The sequence below is a fragment of the Sorex fumeus genome, unplaced genomic scaffold, assembly GCF_029834395.1.
Source record: "Sorex fumeus unplaced genomic scaffold, SorFum_2.1 ptg000003l, whole genome shotgun sequence".
Taxonomy (NCBI): domain Eukaryota; kingdom Metazoa; phylum Chordata; class Mammalia; order Eulipotyphla; family Soricidae; genus Sorex; species Sorex fumeus.
The window spans coordinates 55747869-55773711 of record NW_026606060.1 but is presented as its reverse complement, the minus strand read 5'-3'; the positions used below and the strand labels follow the sequence as shown (position 1 = coordinate 55773711).

The 25843-nt window shown below is 41.1% G+C and overlaps 1 protein-coding gene across 6 annotated transcripts in view; it reads right to left on the bottom strand.

Moving 5' to 3' along the window:
* Positions 1–25843, bottom strand: part of LOC130025093 (C-type lectin domain family 2 member D11-like) — a 139094-nt gene that overhangs the window by 70275 nt on the left and 42976 nt on the right. For 4 of the 6 annotated variants that reach the window (XM_056116019.1, XM_056116011.1, XM_056116004.1 and 1 more), the window contains 3 exons: positions 23117–23295; positions 22031–22137; positions 17469–19869 (listed from right to left, as the gene is read on the bottom strand). In XM_056116019.1, coding sequence (XP_055971994.1) covers positions 19743–19869; positions 22031–22137; positions 23117–23295 — 413 coding nt within the window. In that variant the 3' untranslated portion in view covers positions 17469–19742. The other 2 variants (XR_008792644.1, XM_056116032.1) reach the window with 2 other exon arrangements.

Genomic DNA, 25843 nt, shown 5'->3' with positions numbered 1-25843 from the left:
AAAAGATATTAAGGGCATTCAGGTAGGAAAGGAAGAAATAAAGCTCTCACTATTCGCAGATGATATGATACTATACTTAGAGAACCCAATAACCTCCACCAAAAAACTCCTAGAAAGAATAGACTTGTATAGTAAAGTTTCAGGTTATAAAATCAATACCCGAAAGTCCATGGCTTTCCTATACGCGAACAGTGAGAGAGAGGAAAGCTACATGAAAAAATCAATCCCGTTCACAATTGTGCCCCAGAAAATCAAGTACCTAGGAATCAGCTTAACTAAGGAAGTAAACGACCTGTACAAAGAAAACTACAAAACGCTACTTCAGGAAATAAAAGAGGACATGAGGAAATGGAAAGACATCCCCTGCTCATGGGTCGGAAGACTGAACATTGTCAAAATGGCAATACTACCGAAAGCACTGTACAAATTCAATGCAATTCCTATAAGGATACCCATGACATTCTTCAAAGAAATGGAGAAAACACTCCTGAAATTTATATGGAACAATAAACCCCCACGAATAGCTAAAGCAATTCTGGGGAAAAAGAAAATGGGAGGAATCAACCTCCCGAACTTCAAACTTTACTACAAAGCGGTAATAATCAAAACAGCATGGTACTGGAACAAAGGCAGAACTGCAGACCAATGGAACAGAGTTGAATACACTGACATCACCCCCCAATCATATGATCATCTAATCTTTGATAAAAGTGCAAGAAATGTGAAGTGGAGTAAGGAAAGCCTCTTCACCAAATTGTGCTGGCATCACTGGACGGCTACATGCAAAAAAATGGGCTCAGAACTCTGCCTAACACCATGTACAAAGGTAAGATCAAAATGTATTAAAGACCTCAACATCAGACCAGAAACCATAAGATATATTGAAGACAAAGTTGGCAAAACCCTCCATGACATTGAGGCTAATGGTATGTTCAAAGATGACACGCCACTGACTGAGCAAGTGAAAACAGAGATAGATAAATGGGACTATCTTAAACTAAGAAGCTTCTGTACCTCCAAAGAAACAGTGACCAAAATACAAAGACAGCCTACAGAATGGGAAAGTATATTCGCCGAATACACATCTGACAAGGGGTTGATATCAAGGATATACAAAATACTGGTTGAACTCCACAAGAAGAAAACATCCAACCCCATCAAAAATGGGGCAATGAAATGAACAGAAACTTTCTCAAAGAAGAAATCCGAATGGCAAAAAAGCACATGAGAAAATGCTCTACATCATTAATCATCAGGGAGATGCAGATCAAAACCACAATGAGATACCATCTCACACCTCAGAGACTGGCCCACATTCAAAAGAACAAAAGCAACCGTTGCTGGCGCAGATGTGGTGAGAAAGGGACACTCCTTCACTGTTGGTGGGAATGTCCACTGGTTCAGCCCTTCTGGAAAACAGTATGGACGTTCCTCAAAAAATTAGAAATTGAGCTCCCATTTGACCCAGCGATACCACTCCTGGGAATATATCCCAGAGAGGCAAAAACGTGTAGCCGAAGTGACATCTGCACTTGTTTGTTCATTGCAGCACTCTTTACAGTAGCCAGAAACTGGAAGAGACCTGAGTGCCCAAGAACAGATGACTGGTTAAAGAAACTTTGGTACATCTACACAATGGAGTACTATGTGGCTCTTAGAAAAGATGAAGTCATGAACTTTACATACAAGTGGTACAATATGGAAAGTATCATGCTAAGTGAAATGAGTCAGAAAGAGAGGGATAGACATAGAAAGATAGCATTCATCTGGGGGATATAAAATAATAAAATATGAGATTAATACCCAAGAATAGCTGAGAGCAACACCAGGAGAATTACTCCATAACTTAGAGGCCAGCTGGGTATTCTAGGGGAAAGGACAATTCAGATAGAAAGGGGAACACCAAGTGGAGGGTGTTTGGAGGATCCTCCCAGGAGGGGAGATGCAGGTTGAAAGTAGACTGGACTGAACATGTTCGCCACTCAATGCCTCTTTGGCTGATCACAGCGCCCAAGAGGAGAGAGAGAACAGGGGGGAATGCCCTGCCACAGTGGCAGGGGGGGATGGGAGGATGGGGGGGGAGGGATATTATCCTGGTGGTGGAAAATGGGCACTGGTGGAGGGATGGGTATTTGATCGTGGCATGACCGAGATCCAAGCACAAGGTTTGTGAATCTACAACTGTACCTCATGGTGTTTCACTAATAAAAAAGAAAAAAAAAGAAATTTAGATTTTTGGAAAGGGTGTAATTTGGAAATTCATTTCTATATTTTAAAAGTTGTATATGTAAAAAAAGATGCCTTTTCTTCTATCTGACTCTTCCTCTGCAGTCTCCAATGACACTGTCTTTAAATTGAACCTGGGTAAGCTTTTCTTTCCATGGGATACAGGTGAACGGCAGGTTCCTGGGCCTTCTCAGCTCAGACTGCACTGGCCCTATTGACTCCTTGAACCATGAGCAGGTCATCCATTACCCAGGCAGCAGCGACCTGCTATATCAGAGTGAGGTGGGTCATTATGAGAACTGCAGTGAGCAAGTGATCCAACCTCCAAGTCACTCTCAGCTCTAGGTTATTCTTATCCAGCCAAATTCATCTCCTCTCTCCCTTAAGATCTTCTTTTTATCGCATTAGGCAGCAGGACCACAATCTACACACCATCAACTCCATGTGGGATTAGTGTGTGTTTATATTGAATTGGGCCCAGATCTCATATTTTCAGCAGCAGAGATTTTTTTAAAATTTATTTTTATTTTTTATTGAATCACTGTGAGATACAGTCACAAAGATTTCCTGTTTGAGTTTCATTCTTACAATGATCAAACACTCAACCCTCCACCAGTGTACATCTTCCGCCACCAATGTCCCTAGCATTCCCTCCCTCCAACCTACCCCTCCCCCTTCTTCTATGGCAGGCAATCTCCCCCATACTCTATTTGGTATTGCTTGTAAGAATAGCATAAAATTTCATGTGGCCACGTGAGAGGCCACATGCTTCTGGAATTGTAAAATTTACATAATTAGGGTCAGGAAAAATCTCTGCAGCAAGCTGCTATGTTCGGAGGTTCTTTTGTGTGTCTCTGGATCATGGCCATTAAGAAAGGTAAGTAGCAGCCAGAGTCAGTTTGTGGTCATGCCCTCCAGGGTTCCGTGGGACCAGCCATGCCCTATCCCTTGAAGCCTGGATATTTGTCACTGAACCTGCATATTTGCATTTCTCATTGGGTTCTGGAAGTTGGCGACTGACGGTGTTTTTAGGGGGCAGGTGGAGGGATGACGCCTGCCCATATCTAAGGCACGCTGGTGAGGTCAGTATGGCTCAAAGTCCAGAGGCTCTCTGCAGCCAGCTGCTCTGCTCATAGATTCCTTTTTGTGTCTCTGGATCATGTCCCTTATTTCCATCTTTTCCAGAGAAATAAACTATTGGTATATGCCCTTTAGGGCACATTCACTCACCTGCATTGCACCATGCTGCCAGCCCTAACAGTGGCTTTTGATCTCTTTCGAGATGTACGGGTCTATGAAATAAGATTAATAAATGAGCTTGTATAAATGAGTCGGATGTAGTTTGTGGGTTGGCTCCCACATACCCAATTTTAGCCTTTTAATTTTTTGGTAAAGTTGGCCCCAACTTTTTGGGGTCCATAAAAAGGCACAGTGACAATTTGGGGTATCACAAAGCCTGAAGGTACCATCAGGCTGTTGATTCACTGACTCCACAGATACAAGTTGACCGACCTCCCTTCCTCCCTCCCTTTCTCCCTCCCTTCCTTCCTTCCTTCCTTCCTTCCTTCCTTCCTTCCTTCCTTCCTTCCTTCCTTCCTCCTTCCGTCCCTCCCTCCCTCCCTCCTTCCCTCCCTCCCTCCCTCCCTCCCTCCCTTCCTTCCTTCCTCCCTTCCTTCATTCCTCCCTTCCTTCCTTCCTTCCTTCCTTCCTTCCTTCCTTCCTCCCTCCCTCCCTCCCTCCCTCCCTCCCTCCCTTCCTTCCTTCTTTCCTTCCTTCCTCCTTCCGTCCCTCCCTCCCTCCCTCCTTCCCTCCCTCCCTCCCTCCCTCCCTCCCTTCCTTCCTTCCTTCCTTCCTTCCTTCCTTCCTTCTTTCCTTCCTTCCTTTTCCATACCAGTTGTGTTCAGGGCTGACTCCAGGGGGGTAGCTATGATGGTTATGCACGTCTTAATTCCAGCCAGGGAGAAAGGATTTTAAAGTCCATGCTGAGGGCACTGAAGCTCCAAGAACAGGGCAGGGAGAATTCACAAATAGCTGAGGGTAGGTGGGGTGGGTTCAGATGGCAAAACCTGTCCTCTATATATGTGCTCTGTCTCAAAGGAGAGCTTTGTGAGGTAAGGCTACATAAAGATAGATCATCTGTATTCTATAAGTCATGCTAGAAATTACTCCTGATAGCCACAGAGCCTCAGGGTACCTTTGCTCTTCAGACCTAAGTAACCTTTACTGGAAATAGTCCTGCTCTGAACAGATTGGGAAAGGCCCACATGACCCAATCTGGGAGGTCAACTTACACCAGCTTTATCAACTCTCCTCTGGCAGTTTATTCTAGGTAAGAATCAGGAGCAGATAAGTCTATACCATCTTGTTTTAACTGGAAGATGGTGGTCCACACATAACTTAGTTCCTGTTCTAACCAGTACATTGCATTGTATAGAAAAATTGTAATATTTTGAAGCAAATCCATGAAAAACTATTGCATCAATACGATTGTTATACACAGCAGAAGAGCCAGAGAGGAAATATAGGAGTAAGACACTGCCAACTCCAGTTCTACCCCCATTATCATATATGGTCCCCCAAGGACTTTTTGGTGTGACAGCTGAGCACAGAACCCATAGTAAGCTCTAAACACTGTTGCGTATGGCCTCCAATCAAAATTTCACATCAAAAACATGTTGGGTAGACCCAACTGATTATTTATTATTACGTTGCTTTGGTTTGTTTGGGAGCTATGCTTAGTGTACCTAGGTAATACTTCTGGCTTTGTGCTCAAAGGTCACTCCTGAGAGTCCTCAGTTGAGTGACCAGGATGTGCTGGAGATGGAAGAAATCTGGGCCTCATGCATGTGTCACCTTTTCCATTCTTTATCTAGCCCAGAGGAATTCTTTGAATAAGTATATGTTCATTTCCTGTCATCTTTCCAGTAGTAAACGAAGCACTGAGCAAACAATAAAGGAGGAGTCGGTGTGGCCTCTCTCTGAATGCTTTAGCAGGAGATTTTCCATTGCTGCCATATCTTCACTCTGGACACAATAACAATGACCTGACAGAGCTGAGCTTATGAAAAAGCTGATGCACCAAACCAAAGGGAACACAAAACCCTGGTGAGGGGAATCAAGACTTTCTGTGAAGGCAGCAAGATGACTTCTCAATGGCATGTTTGCAGTGGCTCTTATTGCTCCTGTATCATGGCAGATCTGGATTCTGAAGTGAAATCTCTATTTGACCTATTGTCCTCTTAAGGTAACTGGGAGAACAAGTGTTTTCATTCTAATGTTGACTCCAAAGAGATACGTCAATGGATTGAGTGTATACTTCAGTTCATTCATGATCTTTAGTGTTCTTTCAACCATCATCTTCCCTGGGTGCGCTTCTGTTTTCAGATCTGTTCTGTTTCCTCAACTGTGTGTTCTCGTAGCTATTCTTTCAACTAGCTATATCTCATTATTTGGTTACCTATTACCTAATAAATTTTCTGATTTTCCAATCAGGAGGGGGATACATGTGTTAGTGTTGAAATCCTGTCACTATTACTACTGCGGATATATTTTATTACCTCCTGCCATTTATCAAGTGTCAGAGCAAATCTCCTTCATTGGAGTAGCTGTGGGTTCAAGTGCCAATGGTTGCATTAGCCAGGTGGCAGCTACAGAGTGTGAGGCCACAAAAGGTTTCCTCTTCCCTCTCCCCTGTCTCTGTTCTCTCCTTTCTCTCTCTGTCTCTCTGTTTCTCTCTCTGTATTGTCTATCTATTGTCTATCTGTCTGTCTGTCTGTCTGTCTGTCTGTCTGTCTGTCTCTCTCTCTCTCTCTCTCTCTCGCCACACAAAATGGTGCTGTCCATTGCAACTCTCTACGCTTATTCTCTGCACCCAATACTGATCAGTGTTATCAGTCTTCAGCCTCTCTGGAAAGATTCGAGGCCTTTGGAATTGTTACTGCCTTCATGGTTATGATCCAAATTATTCCCTATGGCTGCACATTTGCAACTTATAAATACTGAAACAGAAATTTCATGGCCAATGGACATGTATAATGTGGAGTTCCCGTGTTAGCTGTGGCAACTTCTGAAACTTCCTATAAGTTAGAATGCTGTATACACTAGCAAGAATTTTTTGTTGACTTTTTTTAAGGGGGAGATGTCATTTTTTCTCTTGGTGTTTAGAAGATAATGAGTGAGAGAAGATGGAAAGGAAAGTAGCATAATTATATTGTGCAGGCTTCATTACCTATGCAACTTAGAGTTGCATGGTTTGAAAATAAAGAAGTCTGTTAGAAAGTTTCAAAGCGAAAGAGTGATCTGTTCATATTTTCACTAGAATGATCTGTCTGGTGCCAACATTAAAAATGGACCAGGCTGTGTGACCTCTTATACTTTATCTCACTTGCTCATCAAAAGTACACATATGTTTGGTTTAAAAATACTTGCTTGTATTCTCTCATGTAAGGGCTTCAATTGCTCCAGAATGAAGTAAAACCACTTTCACACTTTCCTTTTATTGTGGTGGGAAGGTGGAATTGCTGTTTGCATGTTATCTGTAATGAAATATTATGAAATACTTTTATGAAAATAAAAAGTATTTATAATAAAGAAAACAAAAGAAAAAGTAAAAGAAATATAAAAAGAATAAAAAACCAATAAATTTTATGTGGAAAATTGGGTAGGTCCCAAGTTATGCAAACAAGTCCATGTCATAGTTGCAAACAGCTAGGAACTCTGAGTGAACTGGGTTGGGGTCAGCATGTCCCAATGCAGCCACTTTCTGGTATAGATTGACTGTGCTATGATTGGGTTAAAACAAAACAAATACTTTACTGGGCCATTGTGTAGGCTTGCATAAATTTTGATGTGGAATATATGGGAAGCAGGGATGTAAAGATTTATAAGGTGGTCTGATTTAGTTCATCAAGAACTATGTGCATCATTAGGTTACAAAATAATGTGTACTTTAGGGTGTTTTGAGCTTACGTATTTTGATGTTATGTACTCTGATGTGGCATCATCAGATCATTATCAGAGTACATAAGATCAAAACACAAAAGCTCAAAAGACCTTAAAGTACACATTATTTTGTAGCCTAATGTGTACTCACAATGTGTACTTGAAAAAGTGATGTACTCTGATGTATGCTAGATGTTTTGATCATCAACCCAATAAAAAGGGACTTCAAAAGCTACTCAATGATAAATGGCCTGAAGTGAGCTTTAATCCTCCACTTTCAAACTTTACACATGCCTTGCTTATCTCTGCACTCCCGACCAATCACTCGAGAACTAACAGGTATCTTTATAGGTAATGCATTGGATCTGTACAATGCTGTGGGGAGTATTACCATTTTGATGATGTTAATCCTTCCAACCCATAAGTAGGGGATGTGTCTCCATTTCCTAGTGTCCTCTTTTATTTCTTGAAGTAGTTTTTTGTAGTTTTCTTTGTATAGGTCTTTCACCTCTTTAGTTAAGTTGATTCCAAGGTGCTTAATTTCCTGAGGCACTAAAATATCTCTTCTTTTTTATTACTTGTGTATAGGAAGGCCATGGACTTTTGGGTATTGATTTTGTAACCTGCCACTAAGATATACAAACTTATTATTTCTAGGAGCTTTTCTGTAGAGCCTTTAAGAGTTCTTTAAGTATAGTACCATATCACCTGTGAATAGTGATAGTTTGGCTTCTTCTTTTCCTATCTGGATGCTTTTGATATCGTTTTCTTGCCTATGTGCTTTGGCAAGTACTTCCAGTACTATATTGAATAAAAGTGGTGAGAGTGGGCAACCTTGTCTTATACCCGATCTTAAAGGGAAGGCTCTCAGCTTTTCCCCATTGAGAAGACTGCTTTCTGTGGGCTTGTGGTAGATAGCTTTGACTATATTGAGGAAAGTTCCTTTGATTTCTATTTTGCTGAGAGTTGTTTATTTTTTGTCATAAATGGGTGATGGATCTTGTCAAATGCCTTCTCTGCATCTATTGATATGATCATATGGTTTTTATCTTTCATTTTATTGATACGGTGTATTATGTCGATTGATTTGTGAATGTTATACCATCCTTGCATACCCAGGACAAGTCCTATTTGGTCATGGTGTATGATCTTTTTGATGAGTCGTTGAATTGTACTTGCTAGTATTTTGTTGAGGAACTTTGCATCTGTATTCATCAGGGATATTGGTCTGTAATTCCTTTTTGTGTGTGGTGTCTCTGTCTGCTTTGGGTATGAAGTTGATATTTACCTCGTAGAAACTGTTTGGAAGTGTTTCTGTTTTTTCCATTTCTTGGAAAAGCTTGAACAGGATTGAGATTAGGTCCTCTTTGGAAGAATTCACTGGTGAATTTATCTGGGCCAGGACTTTTGTATTTTGGGAGATTTTTATTACTATTTCGATTTCCTTGATAGTGATAGGTATGTTCAAGTATTCCAACTCTTCTTGGGTCAGCTTTCGGAGATTATAGGAATCCAGGAATTTATCCATGTCTTCGAGGTTGTCTAGTTTCATAGCATAAGGCTTTTCAAAGTAATCTCTGATTATTATTTGAATTTCTGTGGGTTTTGTTGTGATGTTTCCCTTTTCGTTTCTGACTCTGTTTATTAGGAGTCTCTCTTTCACATTCCTTGTGAGTCCTGCTAGGAATTATAAATCTTGTTTATTTTCTCAAAGAAATCTCTTGGTTTCATTGATCTTTCAGATTGTTTTTGAGGTTTCCATGCCATTAATTTCTGCTCTAAATTTTATGATTTCTTTTCTCCCGTCTGGTATGGGCTCTTTTGGTTGGTCATTCCACAAGATCTTAAGCTGTACGGTTAAATTATTTATGTGGGCTCCCTCTTTCTTCCTGAGGTATGCTTGTAGAGCTATGAACTTTCCTTTTAACACTGCTTTTTCTGTGTCCCATAAGTTCTGGTAACTCTTTTCTTCATTCCTGTTCATTTCCAAGAATGTTTTGATTTCCTCTTTGATTTCCTTTCTAAACCACTTGTTATTCAGTAGTGAGCTGTTTAATTTCCATGTGTTCATTTTGAATTTCTGTTTCTCAGTGTGATTTACTTCAATTTTCATTTCATTGGTCTGAAAGATCGTTAATACAGTTTCTATACTCTTAATTTTATGGAGATATGTTTTGTGGCCCAGTATGTGGTCTATCTTGGAGAATGTCCCATGTTCACTTGAGAAGAGTGTGTATTTATCTTTTGGGGGGTGAAATGTGATATTTATATTTATATATGTATATATACACATATATACATATATGTATGCATATATATGCATATATATGTATATATGTATATCAAAGACAGGGGAATACATCTACTATACCTGTCTTCTATTTCTTCCCTCAGATAAAGCATATCCTTGCCGAGCTTGAGTCTTGTTAATATATCAAGAGGTGATACAGCGGTGTTAAAATCTGCAACTGTTATTGAGTTGCTGTCAATGTCTTTCTTCAAGTCTATGAACAGCTGTTTTAAGCATTTTGCTGATTCCTCATTAGGTACATGTACATTTAGAAGACTGAGTTCCTCTTGGTGTACAGATCCTTTGATCGTTAAGAAATGATCTTCACTGTCTCTTCTAGACTTCTTCAGTCTGAAGTTTATATGATCTGATATTAATATGGCCACTTCAGCTTTTTTGAGGGAACTGTTCGCAGAATTGTTTTCCAACCTTTCACTTTGATCTGTGTTTGCTCTGCCTGTTCAGATGTTTCTTGCAGGCAGCGGAATCTTGGGTTCAGTTTTCAGATCCATCCTGCCACTTTGTGTCTTTTAATTGGTGCATTTAGCCATTGATGTTGAGAGAAAATATTGTTATGGGGTTTTGTCCCATCTTTCTGCCAAAGTTTGGTGTATTTGGGGGGCTTGTCTTGTCTTAAAGTAGCCAATTTAGTTACTCTTTTAGCCATTGTTTTGTGGCTATGAAGTCCCTGAGTTGTTTGTCTGTGAAGTTCCTTCTGACATGAATGAGAGTCTAGCTGGGTAAAGTATTCTAGGTGAGGAGTTTATTTCATTGAATTTGTTCACTATATCCCACCACTGTCTTTGGGCCTTTAGGATTTCATCGGATAGGTCTGCTGTGAATCTTAAAGATGTTCCTTTATAAGGGTGTTTGGAGGATCCTCCCAGGAGGGGAGATGCATGTCGAAAGTGGACTATGGACTGAACATGTTTGCCACTCAATGCCTCTTTTGCAGACCACAACACCCAAAAGGAGAGAGAGAACACAGGGGATTGCCCTGCCACAGAGGCAGGGGGGGATGGAGGGATGGGGGTGGGGGGGATATTATCCATGGTGGTGGAAAATGGGCACTGGTGGAGGGATGGGTATCTGATCATTGTATAATCAAACCCAAGCACAAAAAATTGTAAATCTACAACTGTACCTCATGGTGTTTCACTAATTAAAAAAAAAAAAAGATGTTCCTTTATAAACAATTTCTTTCTTTGGTCTTGCTCTTTTCAGAATTTTATCTGTCTTTCATTTTTGTCATTCTGATCAGGATATGTCTTGGAGTACTTTTATTTGGATTATTTTAGCTGGAACCCTTCTGGCCTCCTGGATCTGATTCAAGAGATCTTCAGCTCTGGGAATGTCTTAACAATGATGTATTTGACAGTTTCTTCTTTCACAGGATTTTCTTCCTGTCCCTCTGGAACTCCAACGATTTTTATGTTATTCTCTTGGCTTCATACCAATTTTTTCTTCACATCTGTAGGTATATTTTGAGGTTCTTTGCCATTTTCTGAGGTTGTCTGGAGAGTCTCTGCACTTCATCTTGGAGCACACTAATTCTATCCTCAGCAGCTGTTACTCTGTTGCTGAGACCTTCCAATGAGTTTTTCATTTTGCCTACCAAGTATTTTAGGTCTGTCATTTTTTCTTGTATTTTTTTGTTCGCATTTTCCTCACTCCAATTTTCATATCCTCTTGTATTTTATCAGCAGTGTGTTCCAGTGCTTCTTTGGGCTCCTTATACATCCTTAAAAGTTTTATTTTAAATTCCTTATTTGAGATGTTATAGAGTTCATTATTAATGTTTAATTCATCTGGGCTGTAGCACTGTAGCACTGTCATCCTGTTGTTCATTGATTTACTCAAACGGGCACCAGTAATGTCTCCATTGTGAGACTTGTTACTGTTTTTGACATATTGAATATGCCACAGAGAGCTTGCCAGGCTTTTCTGTGCGGGCAGGATACTCTCGGTAACTTGCCGAGCTCTCTGAGAGAGATGGAAGAATTGAATCCTGGTCGGCCACATGCAAGACAAATGCCCTACATGCTGTGCTATCGCTCCAGCCTGTTCATCTGGGCTAGCAACTTCAATCATTAGGCTTGATGAGTTTCTGTGTTGTTTTATCATAATGATCTTTGTGTTTTGGAGCTTTTTCTCATGTTGTTGTATGATATGGCCCCTGCAATCGGGCTATCTTTGTGCATTGCCATGGCTTATTGATAGGTATGTGTGAGACCGGGGATTACTAGTACCTCAAATGCGGGCTACAGAGAAAATAAGTACTTCACATAGACGCGTTAATGTCCATGTGGTTTTCTGGTTAGGGGTTTAGAAGGTATTCCGGATGAGTAGATGGAGGAACAATGATAGGGTCGCACACACCTAGTGCAGGAAGTTGGGGCAGTGCTGGAGGGGCAGCAGTTGAGAGTGGGGTGCAGGTTCCGGGGAGGAGTTAAAGTCTGGGTGCCAGGCTGGGGAGCACCACGGGGAATGGGTCGTCGGCCAGGCTGGTCCACACAACCTGGACAAGTGGGGAATGGTTAAAAAAAAAAACCACTTTTAAAACTCATGTTTTTTTATCTTGAAAATATTAAATAACCTGTGAATTATAGATCAACCAGTGTCCCCTGCCCCTGCATCACTATGATGTGCTCACGATAGCACGTGACATGATACAAAACCATATGAAAAATAACACCGCGACCACAGTGGCCTAAAATTGAAAAATAAGACAAAGCAATAAACCCATAGTCTAAGTGGTTCCATGAAAAAAAAAATGACTCACTTATTCAAAAGTTTCAGAAACAGAATTCCTGTCATTTGTGATTTAGCCACACATGGTATGGGAACATAAAATGCTAATCATGTACTTCTGTATTTCAGTGGAAATTATGAATGGAGTGGAAACTAAGGTGATAAGGGCACAGTGTGATTTTCAGGAGGATGCAGGCAAAGGCAAGATCTTTACAGGTTAGCCACATCTTCATTCCCAGAAAAAGTATCTTAATCCCAGCTCCTCCACACAACACACACGCAAAGGAACAAGATGTGCTGTCTTTTAAAGCTGCTACCCACACACAGAGAAGATCATCCAACTTTCCGAAATCAAGAGCTAGAAACTTCCCTTCCCCTCCACCTTCCCATCCCCCACCTTCCACTATGCTACCCTTGCTACACTTCACTCTGGAACTGCATACTGAGCCACAGAAATTTGTTCAAGTGCAGTCTGGGTTTTATCTTTTTTTACCCTTTAACCAATCAGACCAGATTGGATAACTCCCATCCCTGAAATTCTTCCTGCTTCCAAACAGTTCCACTTACTGGGCACTGCCAGTTACTCTCAGCCCTGACTTTCGGTCTCAAAACTTGTTGCTGGGCCTGAGATAGGGGATCGTCAACTGTGGTGAGGACCACCAGGACTGATTTTATGGGGTAATTAAGGGGGAGGGGATCAAGGAAAGGTAGATTTCAGTTTTTGTTCCTGCTTCAATTTTCTCTGGAGAACAAGGACAGCTTTTCCCTCGGTTTTCTAGGGCATCAGCTTCATACCCATGTTTGACACATACATAATCTTCCTTGAGACATAGTGTAAGGCAGACACTCTGCCTCTTAGAAAACCCGAGATAAAATGGATTGTAAGGCAAAAATGTTAAAAAGAAGTAGGATTACCATGGTGTTCCTATACGCAAATAGTGAAAGAAAAGAAAATGAAATTAAAAAATAATCCTGTTCACAATTGTGCCCCAGAAAAATCAAGTACCTAGGAATCAGCTTAACTAAGGAAGTAAAATACCTATACAAAGAAAACTACAAAATGCTACTTCAGGAAATAAAGGAGGACACGAGGAAATGGAATGATATCCCCTGCTCATGGATCGAGAGAATTAACATTGTCAAAATGGCAATACTTCCCAAAGCACTGTACAAATTCAAATTCATTCAGCAATCCCTATAATGAAACCCATGACATTCTTCAAAGAAATGGAGCAAACGCTCCTGAAATTCATATAGAACAAAAAGCCCCCACGAATAGCTAAAGCAATTCTTGGGAAAAAGAAAATGCGAGGAATCAACCTCCCTAACTTCAAATTCTACTACAAAGCAGTAATAATTAAAACAGCATGGTAATGGAACAAAGGCAGAACTGCAGACCAATGGAACAGGGTTGAATACACTGACATCTCCCCTTAAACATAGGCTCATCTAATCTTTGATAAGGGAGCAAGAAATGCAAAGTGGATCAAGGAAAGCCTCTCTAACAAATGGTGCTGGCAAAATTGGACAGCTACACGCAAAAAAAAAAAAAATGGGCTCAGATCTCTGCCTAGTACAATGTACAAAAGTAACATCAAAATGGATTAAAGACCTCAACATCAGACAGGAATCCATAAGGCACATTGAAGACAAGATTGGTTAAACCCTCCATGACATTGAAGCAAACGGTATCTTCAAAGATGTCAAGCCACTGGCCAAGCAAGTGAAAACAGAGACAGACAAATAGGACTATCTTAAACTAAGAAACTTCTGCACCTCAAAAGAAACAGTGACCAAAATACAAAGACAGTGTATAGAATGGGAAAGGATATTTTCCCAATACCTATCACACAAGGGGTTGATATCAAGGATATACAAAGTACTGGTTGAACTCCAAAAGAAGAAATCATCAAAAAATGGGGCGATGTAATGAACAGAAATTTTCTCAAAGAAGAGATTCGAGTGGCTAAAAGGCACATGAGAAAATGCTCTACATCATTAATCATCAGGGAGATGCAGATCAAAACAACAATGAGATTTCATCTCTACCACAGAGACTGGCCTATATCCAAAAGAACAAAAGCAACAGGTGATTGGCATGGATATGGAGAGAAAGGGACCCTCCTTCACTGCTGGTGGGAATGCCGACGGGTTCAGCCCTTTTGGAAAACAGTATGGACGGTTCACAAAAAATTATAAATTGAGCTCCCATTTGACCCAGTAATACCACTCCTGAGAATATATTCCAGAGACAGAAAAAAGTATAGTCAAAGTGACATTTGCGCTTGTTTGTTCATTGCAGCACTGCTGTTTCCAATAGCCATAATATGGAAAAAAACTGAGTGCCCAAGAACAGATGACTGCTTAAAGAAACTGTGGTACATCTACACAATGGAGTACTATGCAGCTGTTAGAAAAGATGAAGTCATGAAATTTCCATACAAGTGGTAATACATGGAAAGTAACATTCTAAGCGAAATGAGTCAGAAAGAGAGGGACAGACAAAGAAAGATTGCACTCATCTGGGGAACATAAAGTAACAAAATAGGAGACTAACACCCAAGAATAGCTTAAATAAGTACCAGGAGGTTCACTCCATGGCTTGGAGGCCAGCCGCACATGCTAGGAGAAAAAGCAGCTCGAATAGAGAAGGGAGCTCCAAATAAAGGGTGTTGGAAGGATTCTCCCAGGATGGGAGGTGCATGCTGAAAGTAGACTCTAGACCTAATATGATTGCCACTTAATGCCTCTTTCGCAAACCACGGCACCCAAAAGGAGAGAGAGAGAACAAAAGGGAATGCCTGCCACAGAGGTGGGGTGAGATGGGGGATGGGGGAGTTGGATACTGGGATCATTGGTGGTGGAGAATGGGCACTGGTGGAGGGATGGATAATCGATAATTGTATAATTGAAACCCAAGCACAAAAATCTGTAAGTCTACAACTGTATCTCATGGTGTTTCACTAATAAAAAATTTAAAAAAATTAAAAAAATATAAAATATAAAATCTCAAAAAAAGAAGTAGGGTTAAATTAAGTTATGATTGATAATATTTAATTATTTTATTTGATATATCTATATGTACAAAAATAAAAGCACAGTGCATCAGCAGCCTGATGGCACCATCAGACTTTCAGATACCCCTAAATTACTGCTGTGCCTTTGGCCAGACCCCAAAAACTTGGGGCAATATTTACCAAGAAAGTAAACAACAAAAGTTAGGTATGTGGGAGACACCATCCACAAACCACATTTGGTCCAGCTATATAATTGGAGGCATGGCCTCTTTGGTTCCTGATCTAACTGCCTAATGGCCATCATTCCAGAGACTCAGAAAGGAATCTTGGAACCCAAAGGCTTTTGGCAGAAATGCACCCTGTTCCTGCAGTAGGTTACTGGTGCTGGGCCACTCCAGGTGGAAATAGGTTTTGTGCCTTGGCCTGTTCCCCATGGCGGTCCAGTGACCGCCATCCTCCAGAGGCCACTGGAGAGTCAGGTTTGGGCCTGCACTGATGAGATACGTGGGGCCTCACCAGATGGAGGTGGAACTGGCCCTTTCCTCCCCATCCCAACGAGACCCCGAATCGCCGCCTGGCTCCTGATCAAGCAGATTAATGGCCGTGATCCCAGAGACTCAGAAACAAACCTCGAAACCCAGCGGCGTTTGGCAGAAATGCATCCGGACTGCATACAAGGTGGCCGTCACCTCAGAACTTATTGGAAAGCCAGGTATGAGCCAGCGGTGATGGGACAACTGCAGTCTCATGGGAATTGGGGCAGCACCCGCTCATCTTTCATGCCCTACCGAGGTCACAAGTTGCCCCCCACGAGTGGTTCTCCGGCACCACCATGGCTACAGAGGCAAATGAACTTAATCCAGAGCCCGGCAACTTGCGGCAGAAAAGTGAATGGACCATGGGTTCAACTATGGCGCCATGCCTTCCTGGGAGGGAAAGGGTTTTTCTCCCTTCCGCCTTTTTCCCACCTGGCAGCAAGGTGGCTGCCACCTCAGAGCTTATTGAAAAGCCAGGTATGAAGTGTTGGTGACGGGGCAACTGCAGTCTTATGGGAAGGGGGTGGTACTAGCTTGTCCTTCACGCCCTACCGAGGTCACGAATTGACTCCCACCAAGTGGCTTTCTGGCACAGCCATGGCTCCAGAGTCAAAAGGACTTAACCCAGAGCCTGGCAGTTTGTTGCAGAAAAGTGAATGGACCATGTGTTAAACTATGGCACCATGCCTCCCTGAGAGGGAAAGGGTGTTGCTCCCTTCCGCCTTTTCCTGCCAGCAGCAAGGTGGCTGCTGCCTCGAAGCTTATTGGAAAGCCAGGTATGAGCCAGCAGTGACGGGGCCACTGTAGTCTCATAGGAAGGGGTGCGGTACCGGCTCGTCCTTCACACCCTACCAAGGTCACAAGTTGCCCCCCATGAGTGGCTCTCCAGCATGGCCATAACACCAGACGCACAAAAACCAATCTCGTAATTATCTGGCTCTTTGCAGAAATCCAAAATCATTATATGATTCTCATAACCAACTATAGAAAAAAAAAGTATTTCACAATGCCTTTTCAGCAATTCTGATTGTTGGGGGGGGGGAGAATTATAAACAATAATGGTGCATCTTTTGTCGAAATAATGAGTGTAGTCAATATAGAGAAGAGTTAAGTAGAAATCATCTGCCTCAAAGGCATTGGGAGGGGTGGGAGGGGGGTATATTGGGGTTCTTGGTGGTGAAAAATGAGTACTGGTGAAGGGAAAGGTGTTTGATCATTGTATGACTGAGACTTAAATCTGAAAGCATTGTAACTTTTCCCACAGTTATTCAATAGATAAATATAAGAAGAAAAATAAATAAATAAATTATGAAAAAAAAAGTAAGGTGGAGTTCATGCCCAATTCAATCAGCTAATCAGTGGCTGTATAAATCATAGTACTCCTAAATGTGTCACGGTCACAGTCACGGTCCTCCCATTGTTCATCAATTTGCTCAAGCAGGCCCAGTAACGTCTCCATCATGAGACTTATTACTGTGTTTGGTATATTGAATATGTCACAGGTAGCTTGCCAGGCTTTGCTGTGCAGGCGAGATACTCTTGGTAGCTTGCCGGGCTCTCCGAGAGGGGCTGAGGAATCAAACTCGGGTCGGCCATGTTGGCCGTGTGTAAGGCAAACGCCCTACTGCTGTGCTATCGCTCCAGCCCACTCCTACATAAAAAAATAAAAAAATAAAAGCACAGTGGTCTTATATTTAAAATGCATATACAATTATATTTAAAAAGAATTTACAAATTTTTTATTGATTTTTTTGTACATGTCTATGAGACAGTTTGTGCATTGTGCATTGTTATTTCATCCTATTTGGAACTCCTCAGTACAGCGTAACCCATAATCCAAAGCATTACTGCTTATAAACCCAAAAGCATATAAATATATCTACTTGGATACCCATTGCCTAAAAGAGTCTCACCATTTCAATCTGTCATAAAAGTAGTTTAAATAAAACATGATATATTTTTTATTTCCTAATATTTTAATTTTAATTCACTGCCACCCTGTTGGTCATCGATTGCCTTGAACAGGTCCCAGTAACATCTCCTTCGTCCTAGCCCTGAGATTTTAAAATGTGCCACATTTGAGGCTCTTTGAGGGTCAGGAGAATGAGACCCATCATTGTTACTGGTTTTTGGCATATTGAATATGCCACAGGGAGTTTGCCAGACTCTGCCGTGTGGGCAGAATACTTCTGGTAGCCTGCCAGGTTCTCCAGAGTAAGACCTAGATAGTAAGATGTTGTGCAGCCGCAGTTGTGGCCGCGCACTTCCAGGAGCAGGGTTTTATAATCTCTGGGTCTTGGCTGTTGATGGGATTACACGGCGCTGGGGGAGTTGGTGGGTGTAACGCCTGGAAGATGGGGGATCTGGATAAAGAAGGCCCCAGTCCCAATCCGAGCAGGCTTGGAGATCTACGCCCCGAGTCCTGCACACCTGGGTTCCTCTGCTGGTTCCTTCATGCGTGAGGCTCATTTGAACGTGTGGAGAGTGGTCTTGAGCATGGCTGTGACTGGAACTGGAGGTCTTCAGCTGCCGGGGCTCTGCTCAGGATGGGGAGGGAAACTCAATTCACACTCCTCCAAGGGGCCCCGGTGAGGATAGCCAGATGCGGAGGCAGGAGACTCTGTGCTGTTCTCTTCTGGGAGCAGGGTTTTACAGTCTCTGGGTCTTGGCCGTTTTTAAAAAAATTTTAATTATTTAGTTATAATTTTAATTATTTAGTTTTATATTATTATAAGGGCTCAGGATGTGAGATAGACACTCCCAGTTACTCTCAGGCCTGAATTTGGGTCTCACAACTTGATGCGAGGCTGAGTCAAGGGATCATCAGCTGTACTGAGGACTATCAGGGCTGAGCTGTGGGTGTCAGGGGATGGCATCAAATCCAGGGCATCAAGCATTCTAGGCATGTGCTCTACTACTTCAAGGAGCTCTTCAGCCCAAGAATGGTAATACTCTGTATGTTAACTCAAAGTGAACATGCTAAAGTGTAAAAATTATTTTGTTAGTAAGTAGAATTCTTTAAAATGCAGAGCATAAGAATATTGCATCACCTGTTTACAGCTATAAATTCTTGCATGTTTTTGATGCAGTTTCAGAAATTGTTTACAAATAATAGAAAAAGTGGAAACATAAGAGATGTGGGAAGATTTTCATAATTGTAATAAATATTCCACATTTTTTCTAATGAAACAATTTTGTTTATGAGTGAAAGTATGCATTAAAAAGATTTTCAGATTTAATGCTTTTTATGTGAAACTGTTGAACTAAAGCAAATGAATGAAATAAATTGGGTAAACTTAAGTTTCTTTTGGGGGGAGGAATCAGTTATCTACACCTAAAAAATTTTCCGGAGACCATGTGCTCCTTCAAAACTAGACTGTAAGTTCTCCGAGGGCAGTCTTGTTGACTTGATATTTGTATTTGCTCCAGTGCCTAGCATAGTGCCTTGAACACTATAGGCGCCAATAAATATTAATGAACAAAGTAAAAATAAAAAGAATATTGCTTCATAATATTACTTTAAAAGTATCTCCTTACGCGTGTAACAGACAGCAAAAGAACTCTCAGTGTATCAACATATTTTAAATTACAAAATCACTTAGATTTGTCTCATGGGTTATTAAAAAGATTTTTTCTAGTTTTATCAAACAACTATTTTTATGCCTAGTGTTTGTAAGGAAAATAACAGTATATGCAGGGAAAGTTTTATGTATATTATAGAACTGGAGTTGTGATACTGATTTTTTCTCTGGATTCAAGTTACAAGTATTAACTCCAACCTAAAGGTCTATTTAATTTACAATCATGTTGTCCCAAATCTGTTTCATTTTGGCCCCAAATTTCTTTCATTTGGAGAATTCTGCGATTCTCTCTGACTCAGTTTTCATCTTTGCTGTCAACTAATATTACACATTTTTTAGTCAACACTTTGAGAAAAGCATTCAGTAACTGTAGATAACAAGCACAATGCAGTTATGGGTTTCAAGTAACTTGACAAGCAGAGACATTTGATTTGCTACAAATCCATTTCTTGTCTGAGTAAATCCTGCCACTACTCACACCTTTGTCACTCAAGTAAGCATATTCCCCAGTTCCTCTGACCTGAAAACTAAAACAAAACAAAATGATTATTCATATACTGAACATCTTGCATTCATTCCTCTAATGTGATCTGTAATGCCTCTACTCCACTTTTTTTCAATAGAAGTAAAAAAAAGGTCTGTTACTTATGTGACTTCTTAATAATAAACACCATTTTTATATTTAGTTCTTTTTACAATTTCAATACATTCTTGAACACCACCAACTGTATCATTCATCTAGTCCAAATCTAGTTATATTGTTGATCTTGTCACTTTATATATATTTTGCTTTGTATTCAAAAACAAATTCGAAGGCTACAGCAGCTCTCTCTCACCACCTGCATTTGGTGGTCTCGCATGTTTCCCTCACCCTGGAGGGGCTGATGGCAATGGGCAGGTGAAGGAAGGAACGAGGGCCAGGCTAGTTGGTATCAATTGCAGCTTATTCCAATCTTGTCTCCATTCCTCTTCCTCATCCCCTTGATCCTCCTTCATTCCTCTCCCCTGGATCCTCCTCCTTCATTCTTCTTCAACCTCCTTCTGGATACCCCAGCCCACTCTTACAGTCTTAGTTATATCTCAAATCATGAGGGGTTGGAAATTACACATAGGTTCATGGTCATACAATCAACAAAAGTAAAATTCTTCCCTCACAGGAAGCTTCTTCTAGGACAAATTCTCATTCAGCAAGACAACCTACCCAAGAGCAAAATACCATCTATGAGTGTGTTTCTTCTCTCCTTAGTCCAACAAACATACAAACATTCATAATATTAGTCATTTTGTATGGCCAAGTAAGATATACATTAAGCTTTTAGGATGGCTCTCGTGGGGTCATCTCAGTATGGATCTTAGACTACAGTGTTAAGGGCATTTTCGTCTTTCCTAACCCTAGCAGCATCTTAATATAGTTGTTACTTTTTGGATCATGACAGAATTTGTTCATGATCATGCTCTTAACATATAGTTAAGTATTATGGTGCTTTTACTTGACCCATTTCAATGCCAGGGTAGCTCACAGCTTGCCCTGTGTCCATCCAATCCCTCATAGGGACCCTGCTTCTGGGATGCTAGACACTAAGGGCAACTGAGGCTTAAGTTGAGAAAGCAGATACCCAGGGGGAAATATTATTTGGAGTCAATTAACTCCCAAGTTACAAGACCATGGCATTAACTGTCTTCCTGTGTCTATACAAAAAGGACATTGCACTGAAGTAAAAGAACATAAGGAGAAGAGAAAGACAGTATTTCACTTATGAATACAAGTCCAGTGTCCTTAGAAGAATCTGGCCTTACAAGTTAACAGAGTCTGATTAGGGGATACAGGTGATTGACTGGTTGGGGGAGCAGAGCACAAAGAAAGGGGTTACAGATAAACTCCCTGTGGTCAGGGAGAAAGGACAAACCAATGTTAAGCCTAAAACTAGTTAGAGCTATATTTCAATAAACAAAGGAATGGCAGTGTCTTGGAGCACTGTGATGGGTGTAACCTGAAAAACCTAAGCTCCCTGTAGCCAGAGAAAGGACAAACCAATATTATCCTACATTTTGTCATAAGTTGTATTGGTGAAAATTATTCTCAGCCATCTCACAAACTGCTTCATAAATGCATATAATAAAAATATTTATTAGCAATATGCTAAAGAGTTTCATTTTAATGATTGAGCCCTTACATTCGATGCTTTTCCAATGACATTACTGAACTGTCCACAACACAGGGAGCTACTCTTTCTGCTGGTACATCTCTCAGAGAGATTTCTACAGGTTCTCTTTGAACCATTATTCTTTACTTTTGTGAATGGACGCAGCAGCAGCAGGAAAATGGAGTTTTAAAGGTTATGTGGGGATCAAATTATCAGCGACTTTCTAGGATTTTAGAACACTTCCCCCACCCCTTTCCCACTGCATACCAGCAGTTCTTTCTGCCTTCTAAATCAATATTTCATCATAAATACATCTGAATCGTGGCATTAAAGTATAAGAACTTATACATATATCATCATCATCTAAAATCTTTCAACTAAAATCACAATGAATCGAGTTTTCAAGGAGCCTGTCTAGTAAATGAAAAGGCATAGAAAGAATTTCTATTTTTCACACAGTACTATAGGTTTTATATATTAATGTTATTGTCTTATAAACATGCTAAGTCATCATGGCAAAAGGAAAATAAGTGCAAATACATACACAATGTTGCCTCCAGGATTATTGGTCCATTCCCAAGCATGACTTGGCGATTCTCTGCTAAGGCCTATCCAATGATCATAGGGGCCTTTATATCTTTTCATAAATTTCTATTATAAAACAAAAAAGTGAAAACATGCATCTTTCTCACTTACCACTCCTGAGTCTGTCTTTCCCACAGTCTTCTATTTAGGATGACAGCATAGTATAAATGAAAAAGTTATTCTCTACCCCATTTCTAAGCTTAAGTCATTATTCTATGTCTCTGCTACTAAATAACTTTGTTAAAAGAATCATATCTCCTAGTGTGACTGGAAAGTCTCATTTTGTGTCTACTGTATTAGTGTATTGTGAACACTGCCACTCCCACAATTTGAATGAAAAATTACGCGAATACAATAACTCTGCACACAGGGAACAATGCATCTAAGCTTCTAGGTTGACTATGAGGATTACATGGGAGAACGTATCTGACATGTCTCACTGGGTTCTAGGCAGAGCATTCAATACACATCAAAAACTTGTCTGTGCCTGTGCTTCCAGACTGAATCGAGAATATCTTTATCTTTCAACATTAGCCCGGTGCAGCACCCTCCCTCTGAATAGGGAGCTCCCTATCCAACAGAAAATATGCTCCCCAAATAATTATTCCTCTAAAAATGTGGACCAAACCCTGGGGCATTGGGAGAAATTGGACAGAGCCACTTCCTGCAAAGCTCAGCCCAGTGTGCACAAGCAGTGCTGGGGCAAGCAGTACTCTGGAGCGCACCAGGATGACATGTGGGCCCTGGGGTGCTGGAGATGTGGTGCTGATGGCTGAACTCAGAGCCTACATGTGATGGGCACATGCTCTCACACTTTTAATATCTTTCTGGTGCCCCAGAACAATTTTTTCTTTTATTTTGGTTTGGTTTTTGGGTCATACCCGGCAATGCACAGGGAGTACACCTGGCTCTGTACTCAGAAATTACTCCTGGTGGTGCTTGTGGGAACATATGGGATGTTCAGAATTGAAGCCTGGTGAGCCGCATGCAAGGCAAATGCCCTGCCTGCTGTGCTATTACTCCAGCCCGCCTGAACAATTCTTACCAGTTCGTCTTCAGTGTCAATCTGAACAAGATTAGCTTCCAATGAGTTGCAGGAAGTCTGGCTAAATGTCCAATTCCCTGCGTCTTCAGAAAAATAAAAGCACTTGTTTCCAAATCCAATCCACATTGGTGGGCAGGGGAGATGCACATGCATTTCTGAGACTGCTTCCATATGTATTACTGAAATTTGGATAATCATAACAAAATATAGTAAATATATTTTCATACTTTTAATCCATTTTACCACTTACCATCCTAAGGTCACACTAAAGCTATAGACTGCTAATTGTTAATGTCCTAACTCATAAATTATTGTCCTAAATACAATGATCAAAAATCCCCTGGTATGATCTCATTTTACAAGAAGTCCAAGGGTATCAATGGCTTAGAAAAAATAAATTTATAAAGCTTAAAGTCCATGATACTTTTTATAGATAATTCTAATTTCTGCAAAAAATAAGTACAAGATATTCCTTGTATATCATATAGATTCTCCTTTCCTATATTTCCTTAATATAAGTTCCTTTTCCTCTTGATATCTATTATATCCTGGATTTTACTATGGTGCAGACTCAGAAGCTTTATAATCTTCCCGTGGACAAAATATTTTGGGACAACAGCGACATAAATCAGGCAAAACCGTCAATTGAATACGATGTGGTCAATTTCGTTCTGGAACTGCTCAACAGGAGACTCCCATGTCCAACGTTTAGATTCAGCCTTCTGAAACTGTGAGTTACCATGGATGGTCTTGGTCAACATGATGAACTCAGTCTCTCATCCTGTTCATTCCATTCTAGGACATTGGTTCCAATGTGGAGTTCTTCGGGTGACCTTCTCGGTCCTATCTTGGCATTAAAATCACTGACAATGATCTTGTAGAAGGTGTGGTCTTCCTTATAGAACTTCTCCAGCTCCATGTAGAACTTCTCAATTTCTTCTTTATCATAATTGGATATTGGTGTGTAGGCAACAAAGATAGAAACTGCTGGCAATAAGAGACATCTATTCAAGCGTAATCATCTGATTTGGCTTGCTAGACATTCAAATGAATCAATGCTCATGGGCCAAGTTTGTGTTGATGAGGACACCAAAACTACCGTTGCCTTTATTGTCGCATGTTCTGAGGAATATTTCTTTTCCAGTGTCAAAAGTGATGTGATGTGATCAATGCCTTCTCGTCTCTGTCAAACCAATGAAGTCATACTTGATCTTGTGCGCTTGCACCATCAGGTCCTCAATGGATGCTTCCGATGCCAGCTTTGGCATACCAAATATACCACAGGTAGCTTGCCAGACACTGCCCTGTGGGAGGGATACTTTTGGTAGCTTGCCGATTCTCTGAGAGGAATGAAGGCTTTTAAGATGGCCTTTAGTCATCCTTACAGGTGCTCCTAGTCTACTGAATGCAAGTGTTTTGTTGACTGGCATGTTGTAATGATCTGCAGTATCTGTTGGTTCACTCTTTGTAGGTGAGCATCATTGCCACCCCCTGCTATTATGAGGCAGTGAACCATATGGTTCACACCATATTTGAAATCCATCGAGTAAAATAATTATTGAAAATGGTTAGAAAGTGTCTTATGATGTGGCCATGTGGTCCAGAAAGAAGCCTGGAGCAAGGTCGCCATTGGATAGAGGAGGTCAGCTGATGAGGAGATTATCAGGCACCAGCAGGGAGTGTCTTGTGGGTGTGAGTCCTGGGTCGCCGGAGACTAGGGGAGGCAGGCAAAGGCTCTCTGCTCCCTGGTCACATCAGGCCACCAACTCCCTCATGCAAAATTTTACTTCACAGAGCAGGGAGAAAGAGCTGCAAAGTTTAAGAGAATTCTCAGAACGAACACCAAATGGGAGCTCTTTGGCACTGTTGCGGCAACATGGGAAGTTGCTGTCATGATGACATCGACGAGGAATACGATTGACTAGTTAAGCACCTCCATGATTGTGTGAGGAATGCCTAGAGAGACAAAGTCACAGATAGACTCCTATCTTTGGAAATTCTCAAGCTCATTCGTCAATGTGGCTTGGCGAGAGCCTCAGACAATCACAAGCGAGCATCCTAGCTTGCAAAACAGTGCATCAAAGAGATAAAGGAAGACCTCACAGAGAGAAGAGCAGCAGTGCTGGCCGATGTGGCCGAAGCCAGGAAAGGAAAAGTATCCACAATGCCCGACTGTCCTTAGCTGACCAAAAGACCATGATGATTGTCCTCCAATGTTCTGATGGATCTATCACATCTTCCAGAAGGGCAATGAAGAAGATTATCCATGACTTCTACTCAGATCTCTTTGATAGCCACGTCCACCTGCTCACATACCAAATTCTGCAGGAAGGATATATTGTTCACAATGTTTTCCATTCTGAAATCCAAAAAGCCATTTTGTCAGTACAGAAGCTAACAGCAATAGGCCCAGACAAGGTCAGACCCAAACATCTGAAGAATCTGCCATCAGTACTCATCAATACACTGGCTTGGCTCTTCACACGCTACCTCTCTGAATGCAAAGTTCCATCCCAATGAAAACCAGCAGGACCGTTCTGCTGTATAAGAAGGGAGACATCCATGACATCAGCAACTGTCACCCAATCTGCCTGTTGTTTGTTGTCTACAAGCTATTCACTCAGCATCCTGAATAGGATTGGCAGAACACTAGATGAAGGACAACCATGCAAGCAAGCTGGGTTACTAAAAGGATTCTGCACAATCGACCATATCCACACAGTGACC